General features: G+C 54.0%; 1 protein-coding gene across 3 annotated transcripts in view; it reads right to left on the bottom strand.

Annotated features, from left to right (window-relative positions):
* Window positions 1-14,512, bottom strand: part of pcnt (pericentrin) — a 39,220-nt gene that overhangs the window by 12,332 nt on the left and 12,376 nt on the right. The window contains exons 22-39 of one of the 3 annotated variants that reach the window (XM_084450837.1): window positions 14,195-14,425; window positions 13,958-14,029; window positions 13,093-13,197; window positions 12,120-12,272; window positions 11,488-11,634; window positions 9,051-9,211; window positions 8,474-8,673; window positions 7,863-8,047; window positions 7,485-7,647; window positions 7,000-7,191; window positions 6,044-6,276; window positions 5,477-5,596; window positions 5,141-5,161; window positions 4,420-4,656; window positions 3,569-3,742; window positions 2,916-3,068; window positions 2,475-2,669; window positions 1,380-2,273 (exon numbers count right to left, since the gene is read on the bottom strand). In XM_084450837.1, the coding sequence (XP_084306963.1) occupies window positions 1,380-2,273; window positions 2,475-2,669; window positions 2,916-3,068; window positions 3,569-3,742; window positions 4,420-4,656; window positions 5,141-5,161; window positions 5,477-5,596; window positions 6,044-6,276; window positions 7,000-7,191; window positions 7,485-7,647; window positions 7,863-8,047; window positions 8,474-8,673; window positions 9,051-9,211; window positions 11,488-11,634; window positions 12,120-12,272; window positions 13,093-13,197; window positions 13,958-14,029; window positions 14,195-14,425 (3,636 nt within the window). The remainder of the gene's footprint in view (window positions 1-1,379; window positions 2,274-2,474; window positions 2,670-2,915; window positions 3,069-3,568; window positions 3,743-4,419; window positions 4,657-5,140; window positions 5,162-5,476; window positions 5,597-6,043; window positions 6,277-6,999; window positions 7,192-7,484; window positions 7,648-7,862; window positions 8,048-8,473; window positions 8,674-9,050; window positions 9,212-11,487; window positions 11,635-12,119; window positions 12,273-13,092; window positions 13,198-13,957; window positions 14,030-14,194; window positions 14,426-14,512) is intronic. The other 2 variants (XM_084450839.1, XM_084450838.1) reach the window with 2 other exon arrangements.

Here is a 14,512-nt window from a genome sequence, read left to right as displayed (position 1 = left end):
AAGCTGTACGCTTTAGTTCTGAGAGGCATCTGTGGTGCAGACTCGATCAAACGGACGGTTTACGGTGAATCCAGTAAGTCGTACTTTACTCAGTAGATGATTTTTACTTGCCGAATGAAACGACAGGAAACCAACCTTCTCTTGCTGCAAATACTCCACTCCAACCACAGCTATGTCTTCCCTCAACACCAGCAGTCCACACCCAGAGACGAGTATTTAAAATACTTTAAATCAACTGGAGTCGAATCTTGAGAACAACAACAACAGACCGATCAAGAAACCTCCTCTTGACTTCCTCTTTCTGAGCGAGGTCACTTCCTGTGTGAGAGATCCTGCAGTCTCCGGGCCGACTTCCCTCCCTCCGCTTCTCTCTCCTCTCACATCGAATCAAACTTTATTTATACAGCGCACCTCGTAGACAACACGATGCAACAATCACAGAAAGGGGGGAGGATATAATGATCCTCCCCCTAATTTTCCTGAGGTTTCTCTCACCCCCTCTTTACTGCGTCTCCCCCTGATTACAGACTAACTCCAGCCAGCTGTGGGGCGGCGCTGACACAGTTACACATCTACAGCTCTACAGCGCACTACGGCCTTCACCACTACTGCATCAGCGCACCACGGCCTTCACCACTACTGCACCAGCGCATTCACCACTACTGCATCAGCGCACCACGGCGTTCACCACTACTGCACCAGCGCACCACGGCCTTCACCACTACTGCACCAGCGCACCACGGCATTCACCACTACTGCACCAGCGCACCACGGCCTTCACTACTACTGCACCAGCGCACCACGGCCTTCACCACTACTGCACCAGCGCACCACGGCCTTCACCACTACTGCACCAGCGCACCACGGCCTTCACCACTACTGCGTCAGCGCACCACGGCCTTCACTACTACTGCGTCAGCGCACCACGGCGTTCACCACTACTGCACCAGCGCACCACCGCCTTCACTACTACTGCACCAGCGCACCACCGCCTTCACCACTACTGCGTCAGCGCACCACGGCCTTCACTACTACTGCGTCAGCGCACCACGGCGTTCACCACTACTGCAACTCAGAAGTCATCACTACTCCCTCAAAAGTCGGGTTTACCCAATAACAATGGTCAGCTAGAAATGGTGCTCAGTGAGCACAGACCTCCGCCCCTGAATGCATTTCGTGGCTCTGTGCACGTCAACATTGAATGGGTTGTAAATTGACCCATGCTACACCCCTTCATTGAGTTTCATGAAAATCGATCTGGTAGATTTTGCATAATCCTAGTCCAAAAAAATGAATGGAGATGAATGGACAAACCAGGAAACAGCTTGTGGACCCGCCCCGTGATTTGATGATCTGAGGATGTGCTGTGCTCCACTCACCAACACCTCCTTCTGAGCCTCCTCCTGACTGGCTCCTCTCTCCTCCAACCGCAGGCTCAGCTCCTGGACGCGGCGCCTCAGTGAGGTCACTTCCTGTGCGAGGCGTTCTATCTCCTCCTGCAGCCGCCCCTCCCTCCTCCTCAGCGCCTGCCGTTCCGCAGAGAGCTCCGCCTTCGCGGTCTCCGTGGCGACGACCTCCGCCCTTGCCTCCTGGACCCGCCTCTCCAGGGCTAGTGTGGTTTCCCTGAGGGACTCCGCCTCCCTCTCCCTCTCCTCATCCCTCGCTTTTAGAGTCTCCACCTCCCTCTCCTTCTCCTCCCTGGCTCTCTGATGCTCCAGCAGCAGGGCGTCCAACTCGGCCCCGCCCCCGTCGCCCGGCTCCCCTCTCCAGACCCTCGCCTCCTCCAGCTCCGCCTCCGCGACGGAGAGCAGACGCCGGAGCTCCTCCCCCTTCTCCCTCTCCTCCCTCAGTCTCCTCCCCAGCTCCTCCCCCTGTCCTCGGTACTCCTGCTCCTGGGTGAGGAGCAGTCTCTCCAGCGCCTCCTTCTCCCCCGCCGCCACCTCCAGCTGGCCCCGGAGAGCCTCCGCGCGAGAACGGAGGGAGTGAGAGGAGGAGGAGTGGTGGAGGCGCAGCTCCTGCTTCAGGCTGTCCCCCTGGCCGGTGTGGCGTGGGGGCTCGGGGGAGGGGGAGAGGGAGGGGTTCGCGCTGTCGCCCTCCTGGGAGTCGCTGACCTCGTGCAGGGCGGGGCCCAAGGTGGCAAGCTCCGCCTGCAGCGTGCTGATGACCTCGTGCAGTCGCTCCTCCTCCTCCTGCTTGTCCTGGCGCAGCCTGATGATGTCACAGTCCAGGTGCTCTACCTGAGAACGCAGGTCCTCCAGCTCCGTCTCGGTCACCTGGATGGAAGTGATGGATGAAAGGAGGGAGGAGAGGTCGAGGAGAGAGAGAGAGAGAGAAAGAACAGGGGTACCAATCAAGACAATTGTCGTCCTCTAACTGCAGGAAAGATACTAGCTTCCACATCAGTGTGTGTGTGTGTGTGTGTGTGAGTGTTTGTGTGCGTGTGTGTGTGCGTGTGTGTGTGTGTGTGTACTGACCGTGCTGCTCTTGGTGTTCTCCACCTCCTGCTGGAGGCGCTGGATCTCCTGGTTGAGGTGGTCGAGCTCCTGGTTGAGCTGGTCGATCTCCTGGTTCTTCTCCTGCAGGAGAGCGGATGGGAGGCTCTCCTCCTCCTCCCCCTCCCTCTCTCCCTCCCTCTCCTCCTGGTGAAAGGTGAGACTGGACACAGTCTCCTACAAACAACAACAACGCATTTCTGTTATTAAACCGCATTTTGAATAACACGTTGTCATTTGAGTACACAGCAAAAGTTATAGTTTGAAGCAAGGACGACAGACAGACAGACAGACAGACAGACAGACAGAGACAGACAGACAGACAGACAGACAGACAGACAGACAGACAGGCAGACAGACAGGCAGACAGACAGACAGAGACAGACAGACAGACAGACAGGCAGACAGACAGACAGAACAAACCTTCAGAGCAGCAATCTCGTCCTGGAGATGGCTGACGTGCTCTGCGTTCTGATTGGTTATGAACTCCAGCTGAAGCGTCAGGTGTTTTAACTCTGCCTCTTTGATGGTCAAGTCTCTCTGCGCCTGCTCCAGCTGACCAATCAGAACCTCCACCTGATGATGACATCACAACACACACTCCTGAGGTCTTCACAACACACCTTCCTGATGACATCATCACAACACACTCCTGGTGACGTCATCACAACACATACTCCTGATGATGTCATCACAACACACTCCTGATGACGTCACAAAACACTCCTGGGGGTCTGAGTACCCTGACCCACTGGGACCAGGAGGGGGCGCTACAGCCCAGGAGGGGGCGCTACAGCCCTGGAGGGGGCGCTACAGCCCAGGAGGGGCCGCTACAGCCCAGGAGGGGTTCTGTTCTACCAGACTCACACCCGAGGTTCTGTTCTAGCAGACACACACACACGAGGTTCTGTTCTAACAGACACACACCCGAGGTTCTGTTCTACCAGACTCACACCCGAGGTTCTGTTCTAGCAGACACACACCCGAGGTTCTGTTCTAGCAGACACACAGCTGTTCAGGGTTTCTGTTCTACCAGACACACAGTTGAGGTTCTGTGGTACCAGACACACACACACCTGTTGCTGGCTGCGGTGCTGGTTCTGCTGGGCCGTGTCCAGAGCGTCTCTCAGCAGCTGGGTGTGGTCTGGCGCGTCGTCGTGGTAACGGTGGCGGGCCTCGTCCAAGGTGGACTGCAGGGCGGAGATCTGCAGACGGCTGGACAGTTGCTGCTGCTCCAGGGCCTGCTTGTCCTGGACACACACACACACAGAGATCACAGCCCGTGTGTGTGTGTGTAGGCGTGTGTACTGTATATGTTTGTGTGTGTCAAGGTTATTATAGTTAACGAAAACTAACAAAAAAATGAAAACTAGGTGTGAAAAAAACATTTTAGTTAACTGAAATAAAAATAAAAACTAGCCTTTACAAAAAAACGATAACTAACTAAAATTGTATTGTGTGTTTACAAAACTAACTAAAATAAACTAAAATTGTAGAGAAAATGTCCTCAGTTTTAGTCTTTTTCATTCCATACATAAGCCTAGTATTTTGGGTGGATTTGGGTGGATATTAAATATATCCTCCATTATTTCTTTAGCTGTGCCCCTGCGCAGAGGTAATCTGACGTTCGCCAGATGGTTTGTTTTACAGAGTGAAACAACATGAGCTCACAAGATCAGGATGGTCTCACGAGGCTAGCGCAGAAAAAAACAAACTAAAACTAATACTGAAACTAATAAAAACTAAACTAAAACTAAGCATTATCAAAAAATAAAAAATAAACTAGCAAATCTGCTTTAAAAACGAATTAAAACTAAACTGAAATTGAACACAAAAAGTTAAAACGATTTAAAAATAAAAACTAATGAAAAAAGCCAAACTATTATAACCCTTGTGTGTGTGTGTGTGTGTGTTTGAGTGTGTGTACCTGTGTGAGCTCCTGCTCTCTCTGCTTGGCTCGGAGCAGCTCTTGCTCCAGCTGGACGACGGCTCTGCTGCTCTCCGCGTTGCTCAGCAACGCCTGCTCCAGCTCTCTGATTCGCCCGGCCAGCTTGTCAATCTCCTCGTTGCGCTCGGCGACGTCGAGTTGGGCCTGCTGGTTGGCCGCCAGCAGGGAGGCGTGGTCTTCAGTCTTGTCCCTGATGAGGGCCTGGAGACTCTCCACCTGAGGACACACACAGGACGCCATCTTGGATCTAAGGGCTCCAGTTGCTGGAGGGCTGAGGCATTTCCCAGGTTACACCATGCGACTAGCTAAAGAAGCCATTCGGGACCTGCAGCCGCTAGAACTACTGAAGCAAAGCCATTCCCTGTTGTTCCAAAGCCAGACCAGCGGTGAACCGGTACGAAGAGACAGGAGGAGAGAGAAGGATGGGGGAGGAGAGAGGGATGGGAGGGGAGAGAGGGATGAGAGGGGAGAGAAGGATGAGGGGAGAGAGGGATGAGGGGGGAGAGAAGGATGAGGGGGGAGAGAGGGATGAGAGGGGATGAACAGGACAGGAGATTCTAAAGTTGAGCAGAGTCTGATTATGATTATACACACTTCACCTGCTCTCTCTCACAAACACACACACACGCGCGCACGCGCCATGCAGGGGATTGGAGGGAGCTACGGGAGTGGGCGGAGTCACAGCGGTGAGGTTCCATACCTGCAGAACCAACTCCTCAATCTAGGGCGTTCCGTTCAGAGCGTGGACAAACGACAAACACACAGCAAACGTCAGGCAAGGACTCCATTTTGTTCACGTTTTCTGTACCACCAGGAGTTGTACAAAAAGCTGTAGCCCGTTTCGTGCGGGATAATATACACTCAGTAAACAACGCAAAAACCTAAGATCTAGACGCTGAATACAAGACAAAAAACACTGCAAACGCAGATAAATATCACACTCCCAAACCAGGTTAGAGAAGAAACAAGACGACATCATTCATTAACAGATAGACTGGCACTGTGGGTGATGTTATGAAGCAGCAGGGGGCCCCACCCTCTGGCCCTTGTTGTCCCCAGCAGAGTGACCCCTGGCTGGGTGGCGGAGCTGGGCCTCCAGCCTGACGATCTCCTGCTGGAACTCGTCCCTCTCGTGCTCGCGCTCCACTGCCTGCTCCTGTACACACACACACACACACACGCACACGCACACGCGCACACGCACACGCACACGCACACACACAGGTTTGTTTTACTTGTGCGGACCGCCTAAACTTAGCCTAGCCCCGAAACCCTGAGGCTAACCTTAAACATAACCTTTTACCCCAAACCCTAATTGGAACCCAAGCCCTAACCTTTGACCCTAAAAATTGAGCCTAAACATGTGAGGACCATCCCCACAAGTGACGAGAGAGAGAGAGAGAGAGAGAGAGAGAGAGAGAGAGGAGAGATTGAGAGAAAGACAAACAGAGAGAGAGAGAGAGAGAGAGAGAGAGAGAGAGAGAGAGAGAGAGAGAGAGAGAGAGAGAGAGAGAGAGAGAAAGACAAACGGAGAGAGAGAGAGAGCGAGAGAGAGAGCGAGAGAGAGAGCGAGAGCGAGAGAGAGAGAGAGAGAGAGACTCACATCGATGAAGTGGCGGTTGTGTTTGAGCTGTTTCTCCAGGGCCTGGAGGCGCTGGCTGAGGTCGTCGGCGTGCGCCCTGCGGTGGCTCTCCGTCTCCAGGGCGCGGCTCTCCTGCTCCTCCAGCTCGGCCTCCAGGGCGCGCAGGCGCAGCGTCAGGCAGCCCTGGTCCTTCTCCGCCTGCCGCTGGACGTCCAGGCGCTCCTGGGCCAGCCGCTCCGCCTCCGCCAGGAGACCTGCCCCGGAGGGGGGAGAGGTCAGGGGTCAGGTCAACTCAAGTCCCTTTATTGTCACGTCACGGTTTATTTGTTTATTTATTTAAAATAAATAAACGGTGCACGAGTTGTACGGTGATGGAAATTCTTACGATATCCTTCAACAGAGGTCAGGGGTCAGACCTCTGAGACCAACAGAACAGAACACACACACACACACACACACACAGAATGAGAACACACAATGAAAACACACCTCAATGTGCACACACACTTCTTCCACAGATGCATGGTGCTTACTCTGTGAGAAGACATCTGACCTGGAGCTGACGCACACACACAATCTCTCCCACGTACCATAGCAGGGAGAGTAACATCTTCAAATAGCACTGCAAACCACACACGCTCACACGCTCACACGCTCACACGCTCACGCACACGCACGCGCGCACACACACACACACACACACACACACACACACACACACACACAACCTCTGACCCACAAACCTGTGTGACTACCTACATTCCAGCAGCGGCCTATGGAAAGAGGACCTGAGCACAAATATCACACACACCTTTAGATCAGCAGCACAGGGGAGACAGCATTTCACGCACAAAAAAATGAACGCATAGCTCGGGATACACCCACAGCCCTCCCTCTCACCCCCCTGTAGCTCCCCCAGGGTTCCTCACCCACAGCCCTCCCTCTCACCCCCCTGTAGCTCCCCCAGGGTTCCTCACCCTTCTCCCTCTCCCCCAGTCCGGCGCTGAGATGGTCCCTCTGGCGCAGCAGCAGCGCGTTCTCCTCCCCCACCTCCTGGAGCCGCGCCCGGAGGCCCTCCACCTCCGCCACCAGCCTCTCCTCCTGGCACTCCTTCTGCTGCAGAGACTCCTCCAGCACCGCCTTCTCCGCCACGTAGCCCTCCAGGAGACCTGGACGCACGCACACACGCACGCACGCATGCACACACACACACACACACGCACGTACGCACGCACGCACGCGCACACACACACACACGCCATGCGTTAACAAAAACGCTTAAAGTTCACACACTGGCACCCAACAACATTCTATTCTGCCATCAACACTGAAGCACAATGGCAGGTTGCTATGGTTACAGTCAGACAGGCATTCGCAAGCGAACACTTTCGGAAGCCGGCCCCCCCGTGTTGAGTGGCAGGTCCAACAGCCAATGAGGAGAGGCGGTCAGTCCAGGGCTCACCCTTGGCCTTGTGGAGCTCCAGGTGCAGCTGGCTCTTCAGCCCCGCCTCCTGGTCAAGCTGCTCCAATAAGAGTGTGTGTTGCTGAAGGAGCTGGGCGGAGTCTTCTTTGCCCTGGGAGAACCTCTCCTCCAATGAGAGATGGACGCCGTGGGTCTGCAGCAGCTGCGCAAGGAGGACAACATCAACATCATCTCAGAGACGACATCAGGACATCCAAACATCATCTGACATTCAAGGAGACTTCATTTCAAAACATCCAAGGTCCCAAAACAGTCTTGAGAGTGGACTTGAGTGGCCAGAAGAGACAAAAGGAGACTGTATTCCCTCAGTGGTACGTGCCATCAGCAGGTGTGTGTGTATGTGTGTGTGTGTGTTACCTGTGTATTGGCCTGGTTGAGCAGCTCCAGCAGGGTGTCCACTGTGTGGCGCAGTCGAGCGCAGGCGTGCAGTGCGGCCTCCTCTCCACCGGGGGGCGCCTGTGCATCGGCCAGCAGCAAGCTCTCACAGAAACGCTGGGACAGCTCCAGCTCTGAGGACGACATGTCCGTGACTGACACGCCTGCTGGAGAGAACACAGCCAACCAGCAGTCAGCATTCACATCAGACTGTCCAACCAGCAGTCAGCATTCACATCAAAGTGTCCAATCAGCAGTCAGCATTCACATCAGACTGTCCAACCACCAGTCAGCATTCACATCAAAGTGTCCAACCACCAGTCAGCATTCACATCAGACTGTCCAACCAACAGTCAGCATTCACATCAAAGTGTCCAACCAGCAGTCAGCATTCACATCAGACTGTCCAACCAGCAGTCAGCATTCACATCAAAGTGTCCAACCAGCAGTCAGCATTCACATCAGACTGTGCGAGCAAATGTCTAATATCACCAACAGTAAATGTACTCAGTCCCATGCAATCAAACTTTAAAAGTGCGCGTCACGGTAACATTGTAACGACCTCTGGGCTTCGAGTCTGGTTCTCCGCCCACCTGTCTCCAGAGTGCCCCTGCTCCCTCCAGAGCTCTTCCGATTGGCTGTCTGCTGCCCAGACTCCGGCCCCTGGCGATGATCTCGGACCCCGACACACACGCTAACCCGTCGGCCAATCAGCTCCTCCGTCACCATGGTGCTGCGGACCACCTCCAGCAGTACTTTCCTCAGCTTCTCATTGGCCAGTTGCAGCTCATGTCTGGGGGGGGGGGGGGGGGGGGGGGGGGGAAACAAATCACACTCCTAAAACGCTCTTACAGACATGCACTCACACGCACACACACACCCCTCACACACACCCCTCACACACACCCCCGTCATACATCCGACACAGACACCTTATACTGTAACATGCCTAACACACACACTCATACATGCCTAACACACACACCCCTCATACATACGACACACGCACACACATAGGGACTCCTCACACACACACACACCTCATACAGATACACGCACACCTCCCAGACACACCCCTCATACACCCCACCCAAACCCCTCTCTCGCACACACACACCCCTCATACATCCCTCGCACGCACACACACACACACACACACACACTACTCACCTGTCCTGCCTAGCGGTCTGCATGTCGTCGGTCAGCATGGAGAGCAGGTTGCTGCCCTCCTGTCTCTCTCTGTCTCTGCGCTGCAGGAGGGCGTCCAGCGTCTCCATCTCCAGACGCTTCCCCTCCAGCGCCCCCTGCAGGCAGTCCACCTCCGCACGCAGCTGCAGAGAGGGGCAGAGGACAGACGTCGATGGATGGAAGCAGAACGTCCGTATGTGAGACAGGTCATCGTCCTAGCCAGGGTTCCGCGTTGCGACACGGACACGACGATCGGATCGAATCGTCGACAGGATAACCGTAATGGAACATCACCAAAGCTGTGTTCGGAATCGCTCCCTATTCACTATATAGTGCACTATATAGGGCGTCAGCCATTTTGTTTGTAGTGTCCGAATTCTCCACGGAATTTTCGTTCCCTATATACAGTAGTCCACTATTTATTACCCACAATTCACCTTGATTTGCAGGGAACAGTGCATGTATCCTACATTTTCTCCGTTCCCTAGGTAGTCCACTACATGGTGAACCCCATATAGGGAATAGGGAGCGAGGGAACGAGGGAGCGATTCCGAACCCAGCTCTAGCTGTCTGCCGTTTCAGACTCTGTGACGTTCAGGAAGCGACCCGTTTTAGAACACGACAGGGTTGCTAGGAGCTGCCGGTAGACTGCAGAAGTATCCGTTTTGTTTTTGAGGATGGAACAGTTTCACACACAAATACAGGTAGGTCAGACCTGGACAATTACAAGCAGAAAACCGAGGATTCAACGCATCGTTATGCATCGTGATATGGAATCGTTGACAGGATAATCATAATTGAATCTAATCGTGAGACCAGTGAAGATGCACAGCCCTAATCCTAGCACAAATCTCTCTCTTTTTTCACAATACACATTAATCGGCAAACTAATCCTATGCGTGTGTGTGTGTGCGTGTGTGTGTGTGTGTGTGTGTGTACGATAATCTCTCCTGTAGTGGGTTGCCTGCAATCTGACCTCCGGATCCAGTCTGTCCATCTCCTCTCTCTTCTGAAACCAATATAATCACTAGAACCCGGATCAAACCTCCATTTCATCCTCCTCTTCTGTTGTTCTCCTGCAAGTGATCTCCCAGAACCCCGCCCCCTACCCACAGACCTGTCAGAACCCCGCCCCCCTACCCACAGACCTGTCTAAACCCCGCCCCCCTACCCACACACCTGTCTGAACTCCGCCCCCCTACCCACACACCTGTCTGAACTCCGCCCCCCTACCCACACACCTGTCTGAACCCCGCCCCCCTACCCACAGACCTGTCTAAACCCCGCCCCCCTACCCACAGATCTGTCTAACCCCGCCCCCCTACCCACAGATCTGTCTGACCCCGCCCCCCTACCCACAGATCTGTCTGACCCCGCCCCCCTACCCACACACCTGTCTGACCCCGCCCCCCTACCCACAGATCTGTCTGACCCCGCCCCCCTACCCACACACCTGTCTAACCCCGCCCCCCTACCCACAGACCTGTCTAACCCCGCCCCCCTACCCACACACCTGTCTAACCCCGCCCCCCTACCCACAGCCCCGTCTAAACCCCGCCCCCCTACCCACAGACCTGTCTAAACCCCGCCCCCCTACCCACAGACCCGTCTAAACCCCGCCCCCCTACCCACAGACCTGTCTAAACCCCGCCCCCTACCCACAGACCTGTCTAACCCCGCCCCCCTACCCACAGACCTGTCTAACCCCGCCCCCCTACCCACAGACCCGTCTGAGCCCCGCCCCCCTACCCACAGACCTGTCTTAACCCCGCCCCCCTACCCACAGACCCGTCTAAACCCCGCCCCCCTACCCACAGACCTCTGAGCCCCGCCCCCCTACCCACAGACCTGTCTGAGCCCCGCCCCCCTACCCACAGACCTCTGAGCCCCGCCCCCCTACCCACAGACCTGTCTGAGCCCCGCCCCCCTACCCACAGACCTCTGAGCCCCGCCCCCCTACCCACAGACCTGTCTGAGCCCCGCCCCCCTACCCACAGACCTGTCTGAACCCCGCCCCCCTACCCACAGACCTGTCTAAACCCCGCCCCCCTACCCACAGACCCGTCTAAACCCCGCCCCCCTACCCACAGACCTGTCTAAACCCCGCCCCCCTACCCACAGACCCGTCTAAACCCCGCCCCCCTACCCACAGACGTGTCTAAGCCCCGCCCCCCTACCCACAGACCTGTCTAAACCCCGCCCCCCTACCCACAGATCTGTCGGAACCTGCCCTCAGAAATGCACACACACTTTCCATAACACACATTGTGTGTGTGTGTGTGTGTGTGGAATACCCCTGACACCACTGAGCGGAAAGAGGAACAGTATCTTTTCAGGTGTGCATGTGTATGCTTGCATGAGAGGGTGTGTGTGTGTGTGTGTGTGTGTGTGTGTGTGTGCGTGTGTGTGTGTGTGGTACCTGGGACACCACAGTGTCTAGCTGCTGTAGCTGGGAGGTGAGCTGGCTCATCTTCTCCGTGTAGCTGAGCTCCTTCTGCTCGCACTCAGAACTCAAGCTCCGCCTCTGCTCATCTAGCTCTGCCTCCTTCTGCTCCTCAAGCTCCGCCTTCAAAGGAAGCAGACACGCCCACCGGTACACGTGAATTCCAGGTGGAGGAAAATCTCTGTTTTCTTCTGTTCTGGCTGGCTGCAAACGCAGAGACCAGCTGAGCGGCCGCTAGCTCGCTCGTGTCCAACGCTCAAATGCTTTCAAACTGTACAAAATAAACCAGAGGATAAGAAGCTCAAACCCATCCCATTTAGCCACTGTTCTCACACTCACACACACACACACACACACACACACACTAGTAAACACGCACACACACAAATAAACACACACAGAAACACTCGTATATAAAGCGGGATTATGTGTGTAAATCTCCCATGGGACAGCGGCCAAGCATGAACTAACCCCGGGAGAGACCACACTGCTGGAGCTTAGAGGGGAGAGGGGCCGAGATAGACACACACACTCGTACCTACACACACACACACTCGTACCTACACACACACACACACTCGTACCTACACACACACTCCTTCTCTCACCTTCATTTGACTGATCCTGCCTTTCAGTCTCTCCTCTGATTGGACCTTGAGGAGTTCGCCCTCCTCCAGGAAGTGCAGGCGTTGCCTTGACGACTCCTCCTCCAGCTCCCTACGGCACGCCTCCAGTTCACGAACAGAGACTCCCCTCAGCTCCTACACACACACACACACACACACACACACACATATATATATATAAACACAAATACACAGTACACACACACACATATATACAGTACACACACACATATATATATATATATACATACACACGCACACTTTACAAATCCCTCAACTTTATAAAATGCACATAACACACACACACACACACCTCGACACACATTCATGAATACACAAAAGCAGAAGTATAAATCTCTGAGCTCTGAGCTCAACACACAGAAAGAAGACAATTTGCCGTCCCTTGGGCTGTTAGGACCCCTCCACTCTAACGGCGTAGATTTAAGCAATAAACCACGAGAGGCCGTGTGTTATAGTGATTATAAACCACGAGAGGCCGTGTGTTAGTGATTTTATAACAGCTAGGGGGCTTTGTTAGGCACGACGCGAAGCGGAGTAAAACTGTTATAAAATCACTATAACACACGGCCTCGAGTGGTTTATTGCTTTTATACAACGGTTACTACAGCTATTAGTGTAAAATAGACACACAGCAATGTCAAATATTAACATTTATTCAAAACGAAGCATCATTCCCTCAATTCCGCCGAGCAAAATAGTTCCCATAACAAATGGGTTGCCAAGCAACAACAACAACTACAATGCATTGGATCAAATGGGAGGCGCATTAATACTGAAAATGGAATGATATGCGGTCCCAGGTGTGTGTTACAAAGTATTTTAACACGGCTTCCAGCCAATCAGAATCAAGAACCAGAACTAACCGTTGTATAATAGCCAGTAAAACCACCCGAGATCACTAGAAATCTACTGCCGCGCGCACGCACACACTCACCTGTATCTGTTGCTGGTGCTGGGTGGTGAGTGTGTTTTTCTCTGAGCTGTAGGTGTGTGCCAGCTCCTGCAGGGCGGCGCTGTGCTGCTGCTCCAGCTCCAGAACCTGGAGAAAAAAAGTGATTACACAACACAAAGTGATTACCCTACCCCTAATAACCCTACCCCTAAACCTAACAACCCTACCCCTAAACCTAACAACCCTACCCCTAATAACCCTACCCCTAATAACCCTACCCCTAATAACCCTACCCCTAATAACCCTACCCCTAATAACCCTACCCCTAATAACCCTACCCCTAATAACCCTACCCCTAATAACCCTAACCCTAATAACCCTACCCCTAATAACCCTACCCCTAATAACCCTACCCCTAATAACCCTACCCCTAATAACCCTACCCCTAATAACCCTACCCCTAATAACCCTACCCCTAACAACCCTACCCCTAATAACCCTACCCCTAATAACCCTACCCCTACCCCTAATAACCCTACCCCTAATAACCCTACCCCTAATAACCCTACCCCTAATAACCCTACCCCTACCCCTAATAACCCTACCCCTAAACCTAACAACCCTACCCCTAATAACCCTACCCCTAACCCTAATAACCCTACCCCTAAACCTAATAACCCTAACCCAGCTGCAGAACCTGGAGAGAACAGACAGACTGATTTAATAACATACACCAGAGAAGGGAGACACACATAGGTGGTCATATAGATGATACATGAGAGATAGATGGATAGATGGATAGATGAGTAGATAGACAGATAGATGGAAGAATGGATAGATGATTGGATGGACAGACAGAATGGTTGGATAGATAGATTGATGGATGGATGGATGGATGGAGAGGTACCTGGTTCCTGAGGGCCTCAAGGGCCAGGCGGTGTCCGGCCTCTAGAGCTTCTCTCTGGGTCGCCAGCTCAGTCTGGAGGAGGAGACAAGGTCAAGCCAACCATCACTGCCCTGGTTCTGCTAGACAACGCAGTGTAGAAGCATCATCATCACATTATATTACATCCATCAGATCCCGTCACGTCTCCACCGGCGTCTATGGCTCCTCCCACCCCCCCCCCCCCCCCATCCCCCTCACCTGGTGGGCGTGGCTGAGCTCCGCTGCCATGGCGCCGAACTTCTCCATGTGCACCTGGGCCAGCTCCCTCCTCAGCTCCTCTCTGACGGACAGCTGCTCCGCCCTCTCCCGCTCCACTTCCTGCCTGAGGGCCGCCCTCTCCCGCTCCACTTCCTGCCTGAGGGCCGCCCTCTCCCGCTCCACTTCCTGCCGATGCTCCTCCTCCAGCCGCTGCCCCGCCTCCCCCAGAGTCTGAGACGGGAGACGGTTACCGTGGCGATGATGACTAGCGACTCAGTTTGAGAAGCGTGTCGTGCATATTATCGTGAATATTGACTG

The sequence above is a fragment of the Borostomias antarcticus genome (assembly GCF_949987555.1).
Source record: "Borostomias antarcticus genome assembly, chromosome: 16".
Taxonomy (NCBI): Eukaryota; Metazoa; Chordata; class Actinopteri; order Stomiiformes; family Stomiidae; genus Borostomias; species Borostomias antarcticus.
Note: the sequence above shows the minus strand (reverse complement) of the source record. Positions and strands in the feature narration are given on the sequence as shown.